General features: G+C 32.5%; 1 protein-coding gene across 5 annotated transcripts in view; it reads right to left on the minus strand.

Moving 5' to 3' along the window:
• SSBP2 (single stranded DNA binding protein 2) overlaps positions 1–17,439 on the minus strand; it is a 375,378-nt gene that overhangs the window by 30,960 nt on the left and 326,979 nt on the right. For all 5 annotated transcript variants that reach the window (XM_031967111.1, XM_031967094.1, XM_031967116.1 and 2 more), the window contains 5 exons: positions 13,673–13,721; positions 9,841–9,876; positions 7,704–7,758; positions 4,129–4,199; positions 1,659–1,737 (listed from right to left, as the gene is read on the minus strand). In XM_031967111.1, the coding sequence (XP_031822971.1) occupies positions 1,659–1,737; positions 4,129–4,199; positions 7,704–7,758; positions 9,841–9,876; positions 13,673–13,721 (290 nt within the window). The remainder of the gene's footprint in view (positions 1–1,658; positions 1,738–4,128; positions 4,200–7,703; positions 7,759–9,840; positions 9,877–13,672; positions 13,722–17,439) is intronic.

The following is a 17,439-nucleotide window of genomic DNA, read 5'->3' on the forward strand; positions in this document are numbered from 1 at the left end:
AAGTCCTGTGTTTTATCCACTGTGCCAATGAACCATTTTTCCTTTTTCATTTTACTGTAGTTCTGGAATTTTTCTTTATTCTAGTTTTCTCTCTTCATCTCCTCTCCATTTTCTTTTTTTTTTTTTTTAATGCGGCAATAGCAACTGGAAATCATGTTGTTGTTCAGTCATTTTTTCAATTATGTCTGGCTCATCATAACCCCTTTTGGAGTTTTCTTGGCAAAGATCGTGGGAGTGATTTGAGATTTCCTTCTTTAGCTCACTTTATAGATGGGGAAGCTGAAAGTGACTTGTCCAGGGCCAGAATGGATCTCAGTAAGCTGTCTTCTTGACTTAGCATCTACCTACCCTATGAAAATCATGAAGCTCAATTACAAATTCCTTGTTATCAGCACCAAATGATTCAGTGGAACATGTGTTGGGGTCAAAGCACTTGGGTTCCTGTATTGATTCTGCCACTAACTACCTATGTGACCTTAGCCAAGTCATTTGGAGTTTCCATAAAATGAAGACTTTGGGCTAAATGGTCCTTAAGTTTCCTTCTCCCTCTAAATTGATTATCCTGTAACATTGGGTGATCAGTAAATAGATATAGAGTACTGGTATGGTTACTCATGGGTTCTACTCTCAGTCCTTTGAAACTTCTGCTCTTCTGTTATCTCAGCCATGTGGTCCTCTATCCCTTGCTACAGATCACAACCCATTCTTGTGTTCTTGGCCTGTGTGCCTCCTGTCCATCAGCTTTCAATGAATCCCCAAGTAGATTCTCTCAATGTATAGAAGGCCTGCTACTCAATATACCAATATATTGATGAGCACATTCCCAAGAAGCTGAATAGAATAAAAAGAACTGAGTATTCAGGCTACTCTGAATGAGATTTAATATTTCTCTGATGATTCAGGAGTTACAGCAGGAGCTTGTATTGCCGCAAGATCATTGTTAGGAACATCCTTGACCATTATAATGGCAAAGCACAGAAGTTCAAGCTCACAGAGTTCTCTAGCTGACAGGATGCTGGATAATAAGATTTAAGACTGTAAAAAAAAAGTTGCTGACACATGTAACAATATAATATCATTATATAAAATAATAAATAAATATACTGATTTGTTTTTTAGAATAACACAACTTGTACTGTTTGACTTTTTTTAGAGTTTTTAAAAATGTCTTATTCTCCAATTTAAAAATTTATAGGAATAGATAAGTTATTTATTTAAAGAAATTACATGGAGAGGCTTTATGTTTTACTTTTCAGAACAGGCTGGTAAAGGACTTTATGTACAAAGAAACTGAAGAATACATGGGATAGGTTATAAGATTTTTCAGAGTAAAAAAAAGGGCAAGAACTCAATACAAAAATGAATATTGAGATTTTGTTGGCTTTCTACCAGGGTCATTGTTAATATTAGTTATTAAAAAGAACAGTTGTACAATTGGTATTTAACCAATACTCTCTTTGACCATTAACTTAAGATTAGACAATTTAAATAGATTAAAATAAACATCTGTGAATCTGTAGTTTTGAGCACTTAAATTGTTTCTTATTTTCAAATGAAATTGAAACACCATAAAACAATCAGCCACTATGATTTAGAAGATGTTAACAGCTTGCATTAAGAACTGCCAAAACATTAAAAATTATATTTAACTTCCTTACCTAAAGATCCATTCATGTGATGTGACTCCATTCCTCCTAATCCACCCATTGGACCATCTGACCCTGGGCCCATTGGAAACTATTATAAAAATGAAAATGAGTAATCATAAATTTAAAAGCTAAAGTTAAAGTCTAGATCCAACTCAGTCTTCAATAATCAACTATCTGTTAACTTTGAGGGAGAACACATTTACAATGCTTTCTTCCAATGTTATTCCACCTTGAATTTTAACTCTGCTGTTCTTGGACTGATAGTCACTTTTTCGACAAGAACTATGTCATATAACTTTGTAACTGCTACAGTGTTTTGCACATGTAGTTAATCAGTTAATTAATAAGCATTTATTAAATACCCACTATATTCCAGGCACTGAGCTGGGTGATAGGGATATGAAAACATAAATGAAGTCATTAAAGAGTCAACAACAAATGGATAACATGCACACATAAGAGCACATATATGTGAAAGCAAGGTGGCACAAAGAATAGAATCCTGGACTTGACATTTAATCTCTGTTCTTTAGTTTCCTCATGTGTAAAATGGACATAATAATAGCCACTATCTCCCAAGTTAAATTAAATCTCATTTTTACCAATAATACTTGTACTAGCTATCTTAAAGGACTATCATGAGGATCAAATGAGATCATGAATGTAAAACTATAATTTTTTAATAAAGTACTCTGTAAGTGCCAGCTATGATGCTGTGATTGATTATTACTGTAAATAACTGGAACTGGGACTATAAAATAATGCTCTGCCATTACCTCATTAAGGATGAGATAATACTTGTAAAGCACTTTGCAAACCTTAAAGTAGGCTATTATTATCACAATATAAAAATGAGTGTTCACAAAATAAATACAGATAAATCAAGGTAATTTGGGAAGGAAGCCCTATTAGCTGGGAAGATCAAGAAAGGCCTGTTGACTTCCCTAATTCCTCCTTCCATTCTGGCTATTATAATCAGATTAGAAATTTATCACTTTGATCTAAGAGATAGAATGAAAAAAAGCAATTGAATTCAGTGAATTCAGAAAATTTTTGTGTTTAGAAACTTTCTTCCTATGGCTATGTTCATTCATGAAGGTAATACTCTAGAATAACATATTCATAGATTCCCAAATTCTCATTTTTTTTTTAGAAAACCTTACAGGATTTTATTTTCATGCTTAATGTAATAGAATTTATAATTTGCACCATCATAACAAGTGAACAGAATGTGGGCTTGGAATATCTGGTTGGCTTGTGTCAACAAAGGTTCTTTCCAAGCACTATGCCAGCATCAGAACTGATACTTCCAATTCCAACTACTGGCATAGCAATAATTTATAGTTTCAGTTCCAATTATTTATTATAGTAATAATCAAAGGATTATAACTGGCACTTATGTAGTACTTTATTCAAAGTTTATAAAGTATTGAATCCATGATCTCATTTCCTTTGCATGTTATACATCACATTCTTGCTCTAAAGATCAAAAAAATTTTTTCTTTAAATTTAGTATTTGTTAAGCTTACAATTACAATTCAATTTCTTCAATGAGATCAAGTGATCTCATTTTATCCCGTAAGATAGCTAGTATAAATATTATTATCCCCATTTTACAGAAGAGGAAACTGAGGTTAAGAATGGCAATGAAATTTACCCAAGATCACAAAACTATCAAGTGACAGAGCTGGTACTCTTGTTTCCCTAGTTCCTACTGTAGCTCTCAGTTCCTAGAATTATAAGTGTTGGTAGAGACCAGTCAGGACAAGGTGATGTTATATAGGACTTGTTTTAATGACATACTTTCCTCTTGAATCAACTATATATTTTAAAATCAGGATTTGCTAAAAATACATTTAGGAGTCTAACTATTATCAAACTCAAGTTTACCATGGCTTATCTAGCCATGGGCTCTGATTTTACAAAAAGCAAGTACTCAATTGGGGATCGTTGCTTTAATAATGGATAATTTTAACAAATACAGCCCTAATTTCCTAATCTCATGACATATATTGTTATCCTAATTGATAACATGTCACAGATAATAATATATATAATAATAATATTACACAGCTAATAATAAAAATCTTTTCAGTGTGAAGAGAAAAAAACAAGCCAACACTACATGAAAAAAAATGAGTAACTCTAAAATTGGTTACATAAATTATTTAAATTTTCTCAGAATTCTTAATTTTTCCATAATATAATGAACTAGAGACCACTATTAACTTATTTTACTCTAAATTATATTCGAATGCCACCTATATAATTTTTTGTATATTCAATGTGCCAATAAGAATTCCTGTAATTTCACAATTCTGTTTGTTTAACTTAATTGGAGAATTTGAAAAGAATTTCATTTTTCTCTAGCTTTGTCTAGACTGCCTAGAATCTTCAAAGATATCCAATAGAACTGATTTTGCAAATCTGAAGAGCTTATTATATGCTCAAGTAAAACTAATAATAGATTCATATTTACATTAGGTCTGTTGGGTCCAGGAGGTACTGCATTCATTAGAGTATACATGTTGTCTCCAGAATTGGTAGAATCTGAAACAAAATATTAGCTTGTTAATACCTTTATTATCAAGACACATGAGGTGTTAAATAGTGAAAAACTAGTGAAAGACTGTGTAAATGTTTAGACATGTTTTTAGCTACATCATCTAAAATGGGCATTAGTAAGGCTTATTAACAAATAGGTGCCAGTCATCATTTTTCAGATGATTTGAGAATTCAATCCTATTATGATTAAAACCCCATAAATAAGCAGTGACATGGAGAAGTGAGACAATTATTACATGATGCTGGTTTAAAAAAAAAAAAAAACCAAGTACTATTTGCGAAGTCTATAAAATTGAGGTAAAATCATTTGTTCTCATTGAATTAACTAGATACTTGCCTTAATTCTCCACTTCATTGACTATATGCAGATATAGCCCAAATCTCCTAAAGCCAGAGTAGTTATATTGAGTCTCTCATTTCCCCTCAGGCTCTGAGAATATTTCTGTTTTTTTCTTTCAATTTATTCAAATAATTAAATTAGCAAGAGCATGAAGAATCCTCTGGATCAGTTCCAAGAGGAAGACTAAAATGAGACTCGACAATCTTAACAAATCACCTGACTGAAGTTTAAGATACTTTCTTCCAACACAGCTATGGAAATAGTTTTGTTTTTTTTAAATGCACATGATCCCACATATGTGGTAATATTAAAAAATGTGTTGCATCTATTCCTATAAGAATAAAGTACAATAACCATATCTCACATTATATAGGACCAGCATCACTTTTATAACATTTACATTTAATGACATAAATTTTTGTAAATTCAAATGCATATTTCTATAAATGATGTGTAGAAATCTTGGAAATTTTTCCTTCTAAAAACAACCATTACTATGTACTAATGCTGCCCTATATGAATGCATTTATTGTGTCCATAGACTCATTAATTTTATGTGAATTCTGAAGACAAATCACTTAGTACTGTGGCAATAGCTGGATAAACATTTGCCTGAGGGTTCTTAATCTGGATTCTATGGTCTCACTTCTTTGCCCACCATCATGGCTATGGAATGGCATGAGAAAACTTCTGTTTCCTTCTTATTAACCATAAATAAAGAGGATCTGGGGACACATAAAGCTCCATCACCTCCTTTCATTCATTTCAGTGCCACCAAGCTTCAAGGAATGCTGGTTGCTGACTTGTGACTTCTTTGAACACACTCATGAAGCTGTGTTTATTGTTTGAGTATTTGAATTTTACTTTTGGATCAGTGTACCATGCCCCAAAAATATCAAAAATACATACCCAAAGTTAGCCTTTAATTGCTTATGGAAAACTTCGCTAAATAAATTTTTAAAAAAACCCAAAAGAATGGATTGTTTAAGGAAAAAAATACCAAAAAGACTGTGATAAAGTTTGATAAAGTTTGGGAAGGATTAAAGGGAAGATGAACTATACAGAGTAAAGGCAGATTTTGGGGGGAACAAATCAAAACAGATTCCAAGTTTCTATGAGTTGAAAAGAAGAGGGATAGAATTTTTTTCACTCATTCAATATTTTTTGTATGCAATCAATGCAATACCAGAGAAAGAGGAATAAGGTTAATATCATTAGACAGGGATTCAGATTTTATGCATCTACCTTGGAAATAGTATTGTAAAATGGGTCACTCATCTGATATCTAGTGAGTAACTCTCCTCTCTGAGGAGACGACAGGACAGGAGAGAATTTGGAAGGGGGAATCTGGGGGCACAGATTACCAGTAACCTCCCAGACTCTAACTGACTGGATGATTTATTGATTAGAACATCCTGTATCCTGGGTTACTACATGATAGTTAACAAAAGCTATGTATATTACACATGGAAGACAGAATGGCAAAACAGATAGTCTAGCCTGGAAGCCTTTAAGACCTAGGAGTTTAAATACCATTTTTGACACATACTGACTGTGTGATCCTGGACAATTTATTTCATCTTCCAGTGTCCTGGTCAACTCTCCAATAACTGAAGGGGTCAACCTGTATTGGTATCAAGAATTTCCTCACCTGGGAGATTCCTGTCTCTTTTCCTATGAGGTGTTGTTACAGAGTTACAAATAGAAGAATGATCATATAAACACTTATATCTGTTTTTACCTAGGACATGCCACAAAGTTTTATTTTCTCTCCATTGTTTATAAGAACATATTATCATGCAACATAATCCTCATCATTGAAAATTAATTGAACCAAGACCATTTAATAAAGCCAATAACTAATACATGGACAATAAAATTAATTCATGATTTTCTGTCTCTGTTGAACTTTGCAATATTTTCCTTGGGGAAATTCTGAGTAGAGATCCATGAAAGGCTATCCTTTGGGATAGCTCCAAAGACTTCATAAAGCAAGGTGCAAAATCACTATTAATTATTAATTCTGGATTTCTTTTCAAAAAATGACAATGAGTATAAATATTTACAACTTATTATTTCAACCTTATTTCAAAATTTTCTATATATCTCTGAAAGTAATAATTTATAAATTTAATATATTTTAAAATTATATATAAAACTTTACAAGTAATAGCAATTTAATGTATTGTTATTTATTTGATTTAATAATTAAATTAAAAACCACTAAAATATATGCTAGTTGAAAAGATTTTTTAAAAAAGTCTTTCTGATACACTTTGGCTATAGTGGCTCTTATACTTGTGGTGAATGTTCTATATCAGAAAGGGTCAAACTCTCTTATTGAAAGTGACCTGCAAAACTCTTCAGTCTTGAACCAAATTAAAAGGTAATTAAAATGTTTGACAAAATAGATAAAATACACGCAACACTAATTTGAGATTTTCTAAGTTGAAAATATACACCCATAGGACTTTGACCCACAAGGCTTACACCAGTGGCCTACATGCATCCCTGAGCCTGATGGGATGGGATGGGAGGGACCCATTACAGCTATTCAATTATAGGGGTCCACAAACAGCAGAGAATCTGAAAACATCATTTCCTTTTTGGTAGCAATTTCATGAATTGGAAGATTTGGATCAAAACTTTTCTTTTTACTCAACAAATCTTTAAGTTAGACAAATTTTTCTATAAGTTTTATATAGAATGACTGTTTTCTCATATAGATAGTGTGTAACAATTTTTAAAAATAAACATTTTATTAAAGGATTTAAACTGAAAATGAAAAATAAACTATGACAAGTTAATGTATTTACATAGATATTTAAAATTAAAATATCAGAATCCCATTTTTTAAAGCTAAAAGATACCTCAGAGATAATACAAACCCCTCATTTTACCTGTGAGAAATTCATGGCTCAGAGGGGTTTAAATTAACTGCTTACGGTCTCACAAATAGTGAGTATAACAAATATTTCCTTAGTATTCACTTAAAATAAAACCAATAACTAAAGGGCATAGTTGACTACTACCTATAGAATTCTTCTCTAGAGATGAGAGTCAATTACTACTTAGTAGCAAGCTAATTTGAGTTTTATTTATTTACTCTACTCATTAAATGCTCATGGTAGCCATTTGTATTCCAATACCTGCTGGACTAGGCATGATGGGAGTTCCTGGTGGCCCTCCACCTCCTGGAGGACCCTAAAACAATTATAAAAAATATTTAGTAAAAAGAAAGGTATCTCATTAAAAGTAATAACAATACACAATAAAGATTATGTTTGTCTTTGTAAAGTACACAGTTGAAAACAGAGGAAAATATTTTTCCCATTTATTTTTCTGTGAAATATCACTATCTTATTTTACCATTATGGAAAACATAATTTAGTTTTACTATGTGTGAAAATTCTAAATATTCTAAAAGCACTGAATCTTTAAAACAAAGTACAGTGTTCTATCTTTAATGATATAACCATATCACATAATGAAGTAAAAAGGGAAATAATTTAATAGGACCTTTTAAATTGATGTGATGAAAATTATTTGTCATTTTTAATACTTTTCTTTCTCAGTTGACTCACTAGTTTTCCAGAAATAAAAATATTAAAAGATTTACTGTAAGTAAAATTTGTTCCTCTTAGTCTGTTTAAAAACTCTAATACTTTATTTTGATCAACTATCATCAACTTTAATGTGTATAGTTCTTTGTAGATGTTCCTACTTCAGTAATTAAAAATCAGTTATATTTCTAAGGTGGTGTTTTAATAAAGTGGAAATCTGAAAGGTCTAACATTAACTAATTTACTTTACATAGATAATGCGAGTTATTCAAACAGATTTTGGTTTTGACTTATCCAGTGTGGCTTATCTACAGAGATCAGGTTAACCATAAAACAGCTAAATTCCTACTTCCCTCTTAGCTTTGGTAGATATAGTCTATCAAGTGCCTTAATGAATGAGTCAATACCCTATTTAATAGCTGGAGAGCACTTAAACTTTCCTTCAAAGTTCTACAAACTTTACTTACTATTAATCACAATTACTGTGATTAAGAAGAATGCATTTTCCAAACATCTCTTACTTTCCACTATATTCATATTTTATGTACACTAGAAAAAATTGGGGTTTTTCTTAATTAGGGATAATGAATACTGTCATTGTTTGAAATTCCAAAATGAATTTAATTTTTTTCTTTTAAAAAAATTTCAATAGTATTTTATTTTTCCAATTACATGTAAAAATAGTTTTCAACGTTCATTTATGCAAGATTTTGAGTTCCCAAGACAGCAAGCAATCTGGTTTAGGTTATACATGTGTAATCATTTCAAACATATTTTTATATTAATCATGTTGTAGAAGAAAAATTAGAACAAAAGAGAAAACCACAAGGAAAAAAGCAAACAAACAACAACAAAAAAGGTGAAAATAAAATGCTTCAAATCACATTCAGGCTCTATAGTCTCTCTGGATAGAGTTGACATTTTCTATCCCAAGTCTATCAAATTGTCTTGGAACACTGTATTGCTGAGAAGAACTAAATCTATCATAGTTGATCATCACATAATCTTGCTATTAATGTGAATCTGGTTCTGCAGTGAATTTACTTTTAAATGTTAAGATATTAAGTAGGCAACTTAAAGTAAAAAAAAAAAAATACCTAGGTAATTTCCTTCTCCTTTTAAGTGATTAATTAAACTTACAACCTATTACCATTGGTTATAAAAAACTCTGGGATAACAAGTAAACATTCTCCCCCCCCCCTTTTTTTTGCCTGCTAATTGAAAATAAACAAAATGCCGCATCAACAATGGCCAAAATCACAAACTTCTGAAAACCACCTATACAAAGATTTCCAGTTTCATCTATTTATCCTTTAAGCCATTTCTTGGCTTAATTTATTTGTCAGTGGGTTGCTCTATATTTTTTTTTTGGGGGGGGGAAGGTTGATTATCTACTTAGACTTTAAAAGCAGGTTCAAGTGAAACACCATGTTACTAAGAAAGTTCCTCTTCTTCATTGGACAGGGTATATGTTTTATACTGGATACAGAGCATATGCTGAAGTGAAACAGAGCACTCAGGGCAATTCTGACCAGATTGATAACTGTTCTACTAATGAACGTCAACATATGTATTGTAGATGGCAGACAAAACAACTAAACATAAATCAGATGTTCACTTCTCAACCAATACACAAGGGCTCTGAACATCTGGACAACTATTTCTTTGCCTAAGTAAAATGTAACATCAATTCTAATGAGCAAACAAACCCAAATGTACTTACTACATAATTCCCAGGAGATGCTGAGGAATAGGGTATCTAGAATGCGAAAAGGACAAAACGATTTATTTTCTTTTGATTCATGTCAAAGAAACAAGGTTGAAGCAAAGTAAATTGGTATTCTTACTTTTAGTTAGTTTAAAGTAAATTGAAAAAGTTAAAAAAAAAAAAAAAGAGGAAAGGTATCGCCAATAAGAAATACAGTTCAAGTAAACTTCTTAAAGGCAATCTTATTTACATTTCTCCTCCCTTAGAACCCAATTCATTTTATATCCCCAGTGTTTGTCTAAGATAACGTGTACTGATAGCCCAGTTTTAAGGGATGCAGATCATGAGTTCTATTTTTTTATCCTATTAGATTTCATTATCAAGTTATTAAAGTTGAGTAGGTAAGTGATGAAGTGGATAGAGAACTGGTCCTGGAATCAGGAAAATAAGTCTTCTTGATGTCAGACACTTCCTAACTGTGTGACTTTGTTCAAGTTATTTAACCTTGTTTGCCTCAGTTTTCTCATCTGTAAAATGTGATGGAGAAGCAAAAAGCAAACCATTCCATTATCTCTGCCAAGAAAACCCCAAATAAGGTCATGAAGAATTGGCCACAAATGAACAACAGTGATGCTGAACTCTTTTGAGTAACTTATTTGAGTAATTTATTTAAAAATATTTAAAAATAAAAATAAAAAAACTAGACCTAAGCTTTCACCAGTACAAGAAATGCCCAATGAAGAAACTCCTTCTATCAAGGCAAATCTACCCCCTATTACAGTTTATAGAGTTGCATGGGAAAGAGAGAACTTAGTGCTGGTATAGGATTGGGTCTCCTCCTCCAGCCGGGTCGAAGAATGTTGTGTTCAGGTTGTGGTCTGTTAAGAGTATTGTAATACCGGCTGCTAAGACTGGCAGGGATATAACTTGCTGAGAGTCACACAGTCAATCTATGAGAGAAGCAGAATTTCCTTATTCCAAAGAGATGCACTATGTCAAGAAGGAAAGTAAGGATCAAGTTCATCTGACTTCTCTTTGTTTTCTGATATTATAACCCCATTCAATATCTGTGATATGTTTATCATCTTAAAAATCTTCTTAGCCAATTACTTTATACAATCAACCAGTTTTAAAAAGCATCCTTCTCATTTTTAGGGATATTCTAAACATCTGAGCTCATAATGAGTTTTTGTGTTTGTGATACTGTCTCCCTCCCATCCCCACTCTAGGACAATGGCAGCCTTATATTTTCATACTCAATTTCTTGTCTTTGTTTCAATTTTCTATATGTTACTGATATGATGATTAAGATGCCTAGCATGTTCATTAAAAATAGAGGATTCAGACATATCAAGGCAGAAAAAGATCTGATCATTTCCTCCCATTTGGCCTGTTAATTATGTAGTGGCCAGACTGAGTTGTCAAGTTTGGTACATCATGTAGAATAGTTAGCTCTTTCTAATTATAGATTTGTGGATTTGTAAACTAGCTGGCAAGAAAGCTTTTCCTCCAGGCTTTTAAACTTATTTGGAATTTAATTCAATTCAATTTTTTTAAAACATTAAATACCTAACTTGCCTGGTATATTATACCAGACACTAGAGATAGGGATATGGCATTCATTCATTCATTCAACAAATATTTATCCATATTTGTTTATTAGGGGTTGTGTGTTGGAAGGGAAGGAAAGAGTAGGGAATATAACCCTGAATAAGAAAATAACCTTTGGTTCTTATAGTTTGAAGTATAGCATGTAATTCAACATTTAAATCTCAGAATTGATTGTAGAATCTGTTGTTTTCTTAAGACTGTCAGAAAAAAAAGTTCTGCTTGGGGCTAGCTCTTGTTGAAGTGAAAATCAGAAGAAACCAAAGTATTTTTTCCTGCCATTTACCAGCAGTAAGATTATGGGCAAAACCCTTATCTTCTCAGATTCTGCTTCCTCATCTGTAAAATGGGGTATTAGAATTACATATCTGCATCACTTCTCAGAGCTGCTGTGAGGAATAAATGAAATGTATAGAAAGTGCTCTGTAAACATTAAGCCTACATAACTATTAGTTATTACTATTATTAATGTGCCACAGACAGTATATAGATATAAGTAAAGTAAAAAGTAGCAAGGAAAAGAAGGGTAGCATTTATATGTAAATTGAGTTGAATGATTTAATTCAAATCAATAAACATTTATTAAGTTTTTACTATTTAAAAATCATCAGAATTACAAAATGCAAAATTAAACTATCCCTACTTTCAACACAAATACCAAGTAATTTCAATAAGAAAAAAAGGGTTGGGGGGGATGTTTTTAAGTTTAGAATATTTTTGTGCTGATTCTTAAGAAATGATAGTTAAATTTTCATTGTGAATATTTACAGCTCAAAAATCTGCAAATGCTCCAAATTAGAACTTCATTCATTGTTCTATTGATTGTACAAACACCATGAATGATGGAGAAAATGTAGAATAAACTTAAAAGTTAATCCTATTAAGTTTTCCCCTGCCCCGGAGAGCTGGCTGTCAAATACTTTCCAGCACATCTCTGTGTATCATTTATGTATGAGTGAAGCCAGTTTCATGGTCAGATACAACTATTTTCGCAATGCTTCAAAAGTAAGACAAAAGTAAACAATAACTTTCATACATTCAAAATTTCTTGTCTGAAATGTTTTCATTTAATGAGATATTCAGTTTCCTTTAATGAATTACCAACAATGAGAAATTAGTATGTGAATATATACACATGTATATATATGAATATGTACGTGTGCACAGATATATGAATTGTGGTTCCTTTTTTTCCCTAACAACAAGCTAGCTAGTGGTTCATCTATTCTATTTTTCATATTAGATGAACAGAAACATGAAATACTAGGTTAGTTCTGTGTTTGCTCTGGTATCACATAAAGTATTATTTTAAACTAAAGAGAAAAGAAAAATCTCCATATGTTCAGAAGGACTAAATATGGTCTAATTTTCTTTTTTGAATGAATCTACTATCATATTAGACATGATAGTAAAAAAAAGAAGACTAGAGAAATTCCTACAATTGTGGACCGCTAAGCAAGAAGAGGAGTAACATATCTGTTAAAGATATCTTAGGATGATAATTTAAAAGGAAAAACAATTGGTTTACAAATTTTAAAGATAAGTCTGACTTGAAATATTTAGTGACTTTATAGTAGTGGAAGTTCATATAGTTTTCTTAGGCACATTGACTAAAGGACTATGTTAAAGTAATGGATAAAATATCAATATTAATATACTTTTATAAGGATTTATCTGGAAAGAATACAGATATTGCTTCTCTAAGTAGAAAAATACTGCTCACAATAAATTTCATAATTCAAGTATATACATTTCCTTTAGAAGTGATTGCTTATTTCTGATATGTATATGAGTATATATATGTATATGACACAAATATCATCCAATTTACATTTTGGTCAATGTAAATGATTCAAAGAGATGCTAGGTGATAGAGTAGGTAGAACTCCAGGCCCGGTTTCTGGAAGAGTCCTCTTTCTGAGTTCAGACACTACTAGTTGTGTGACCCTCGTCAATCATTTAACCTTGTTTGTGTCAGTTTCCCCATCCTTAAGATGAGCTGATGAAGGAAACGGCAAACTACTTTAGTGTCTTTGCCAAAAAAAACCCCAAATGAGCTCATGAAAAACAGACATGACAGAAAATAACTAAAAAACAACAAAACACAGTAAGAGTCTTTCACAAAGCACAATGTTTTGCTAAGTTACTGAATATACTATTCTAAATATGAGGTCCATTACTATTATAGAGAATTAATTTCACAAGTTATAACAATATCCAGTCTCATAAATATACTCACTGAATTGGCATTTGTTGGATTTGGCCAAGGTCTACCACCACCTGGACCCCTATAAGATAAGATGATAAACAAAGGTTTAACTCAAACTAATTTTAGCTTCTGACCAACTGAGATATAAAAATATTAAATAAAAAAACTACTAATTTCACCATAACTTTACTATAATACCTTTTCCAATAGAAATAAGATTCTTCTACATCTTTTTGAAATAAAACAGATTATTTCACTACAAATCTATTCTATAATTTAGCATTCTTAATATTTTAAAACAAAATATACAAAACCCAAAATGTAATCCCTAGAAATAGTTAAGCCAAATAATACAGATAAGTGACTAAAACACAGCTGCATACTTGTATTATGTACCATTTGTTAAAAGAAAGGAAGGCTGCAAGCTCTAATTTTAATAGGGTAGTAGCAATATCACTGTATTTAACCTGAGATTTGTTGTTTAATGTCACCTTTATTTACATGGTTGTGGTAGGCTTAAATAGTGTTCTGCTGTTCCTGCATTCTACATTACTTCATACGTCTTCCTACATTTCTTGAATTGTTGATATTTATTATACTATGCAGTAAAATAATAATATTCCATTTATATACCACAATTTATTAACTTTTCCCCAGTTAACTGTTCCTACAGATCATTTCCAGCCTTTTGCTATTACCAACGGTATTACTTTGAATAATTTTGACAGATAAGTCTTTTTTTCTGGTGCATAACCATCTTAGAATATGAAACAAAAGGTGGAATTACTCATTCAAAAGATAAGAATTTTTTTAAACTAAGTTTTCTTGCATATTTAGTAACTGGGATAGCACTTCCTCACATGTGGTCCTCCACCTCCCAAGTGACCATATTATATTTCCAGTGCTGATGCCAGCACACTCTCAGTTTAGATTTGATGATGGCATGAAATGAGGCATTTGAGAGGTATTGAATGAACTAAGTGTATTTTGTTCAGAAATAGTCAGGGTATATACAAGCTTCACTAGACAAGGTCTCCTTCACTTCTGAGTAAAACTTGTCTAGTCAACGCGTCATCAAGGATAGGTGACCTGTGTGGTTTCAGGTGACCAACACTTGAAGGCCCCAATTAACTGAAGTTGAAACCTTCTTTGTTTCTGGACCAGGAAGATGTATCAGTGAATCTGGGGCCAATCAGGTAGCATAGGAGGCAAGAAGCCATGGAAGTCAAAGACATCAAGTCAAGAAAACTCTGATCTTTTCCCAAACTTCAGGTTGAAAATACTCTGTGGATCATCAACTGCCAGAACCACTGTCCACCAACTTCTTGTATATTCTGAGAAAGCCACTGGAAACAGTTTAAAGAAAAAGAATCCAATTTGTGACTTCATTGGTATAAGACATTCTAGATGAGAAAAACCTATTGATGCATGTCTGCACTTTGGCTACTTGGAATCTGAGATTGCTGCTTGGGGACTCCAAGAAGTTAAGTAATTTTCCTAAGATCACACAGCCTTCATCTATCAAGGGCTGGACTTGGACCCAAATTTTCTGACTCTGAAGCAGTACTGATGGCTTGCCTCTCCCAGGTCAAAATAAAAGACTATCTCAAACAGCAAAGCAAATAAAAATGATCAGGAAACATCCTCCCACATAACCATGGGCTAATATGTTCACACAGATTACTGCATGAGGCAAGGCACACGTGCAGAGAATATGTGTGTGAACATACACTGGGCACATAGGTAGGGAACTCGTGCAGCCACAGAACATGTACGAAGAGACTCCAATCCCAAATCCCTGTAGCCAGGATACATGCTGGGAGGGCCCGCCCTATGTGGCCAGAGCAAGCAGCGCTTCTGATGTCGCAGAGCTGCTCAGGGCTCTGGTCATATTAACATCACTGTCTGACTTTTTGTTGATTTCTGCTGGGTGTCCTGTTTCTGCGCTCTGTGGATTCTCATTGCATCTCTGCAGGACTTCCCATTCTTTTTGCTAGGTTTTGTATCTCTCTGCTCAGTGGCTAGTTGTCTCTGTTGGCCATCTGTGTAGGTATCATTGTTAACAAGTTGCTTTCTGCTATCATCTGTTAGCCATTAACCCTTCAGGATTATCTTCTAGGTCCTCTCTTCCTAGCACACCTATAAAGTCTCTCTCTAATAAGAGCAGCCTGATGTATTTTAATGCATAACACTAAAACTGTGTTATTGAAACTATAAACATGATTAAGGGGGGAAAAAAGAGGAAAAAGACATAAAGTCTCCTGGTCAAGATTAATTCTTTTCTTTTAACTGTCCTTTATCTAGAGCCAATCACAATCATCTCTTAGTCTGATGGGTTTAGAAAACTCTTTGTTTCCATTTTAACTCCAGACTTTCAGTATATGGCCTCAAAGACTATTTAGGCAACTCTGACCTAATACGTTATTTATCTGCCTCAAACTTACAAGAACTCTTTGACTGACATGTAAATTATATTCTAGGCTCTCCTTTTATTTCTCATCCTTAATAATAATTCCTATGTGATTCAAATTTATATTTTTTGATATATCATTGGTTTCCTCTTAGATACTTTTAAAAATCTTTAATTGTTGAAGTTCTGGAATCTAGTGCCTGAATTCAATTAGAGGATTATCTGTTAAGATCCTGTGGGTTTCATCAAGTTTCTGCTTGTCAATGCTGCTGAGAAATTATTTTAGTAGGATATTCTTTTAGAATGATTCAGAAACTTTGTTTTTTTAAGATGCTTTTTGCTGATCAATAATTCTCAAGTGATATCACTTAGTGTTGTTCCAACCATGTTATATTCATACTGAAGAATGTATACACTCTAATAGTTAAGGTCTTTGAAAATTTTGTTCAGTCATTTACTCTATTTCTTCTTATATTGAGACTATTCTGTTTTTCAGAGATGCTACCATTTAATCAACTTTCCAATGAATGCTCCAAAATGCTCAATATTTATGTCGTAGACTTGACGTTTTCCTTCCCTGATTTTAGTACTATGTTTATAGATGTGTCAGACAGTTTTATATTTCTATTACTGAGCTTTTTATCATTCAGAAAATTTTTGTATGAGATCCAGTTTCCCTTCTAGTAGTCCTGTTATTATTGCTGTTCCTTTTTTTTCTTCCAGTGTTCTCTTCTGTCTTACAATGTTTTAAGCTAATGCATTAAGTCATTTTTTGGTGAAATCATTGTTTTTCTTTTTCTCCTTTCATTAAAATGCTACTTTCTGTGAGCATTCTCCACCCTCGTTTGTTTGTTTGTTTTTTACTTTATCTGGTACATTTACTGTTATTTTAAGATAGTAAAACTGTGCTTAGTTATGATCATTCAAATCTCCATCATCTTGCTAGCCAATATAGAATTGCTCTCCAATATAGAATTATTTCTGAAAAAAAAAACAAACTAAGCTGATCATTAGTAATAAACCATAATATAAAATTCTTGGTTGTAACTATTCACAAAGTGATAACTCTGTGACTCTGGCACTAAAAATATAATAGGAATTATATATATATATATATATATAGTTATATTCCCGTGTTTTCTATACAAATACACACAAAATAAATATAATTTGGGTACATATTTGAGAGTCAGGGTGATTGGAGGCATAAAGAATAGAGGGTTAGGCTCTGGAGTCAACAAGGTCTAGGCCCAAGTCCTGCCTTTAAAACATATTGGCAGCCATCTGGGAGAAGGGGTGGGGGGAAGGAGGGGAAAAGTTGGAACGAAAGGTTTTGCAATTGTCAATGCTGAAAAATTACCCATGCATACATCTTGTAAATAAAAAA

Source organism: Sarcophilus harrisii, chromosome 1 (genome assembly GCF_902635505.1).
Source record: "Sarcophilus harrisii chromosome 1, mSarHar1.11, whole genome shotgun sequence".
In the NCBI taxonomy this organism is placed as follows: Eukaryota; Metazoa; Chordata; class Mammalia; order Dasyuromorphia; family Dasyuridae; genus Sarcophilus; species Sarcophilus harrisii.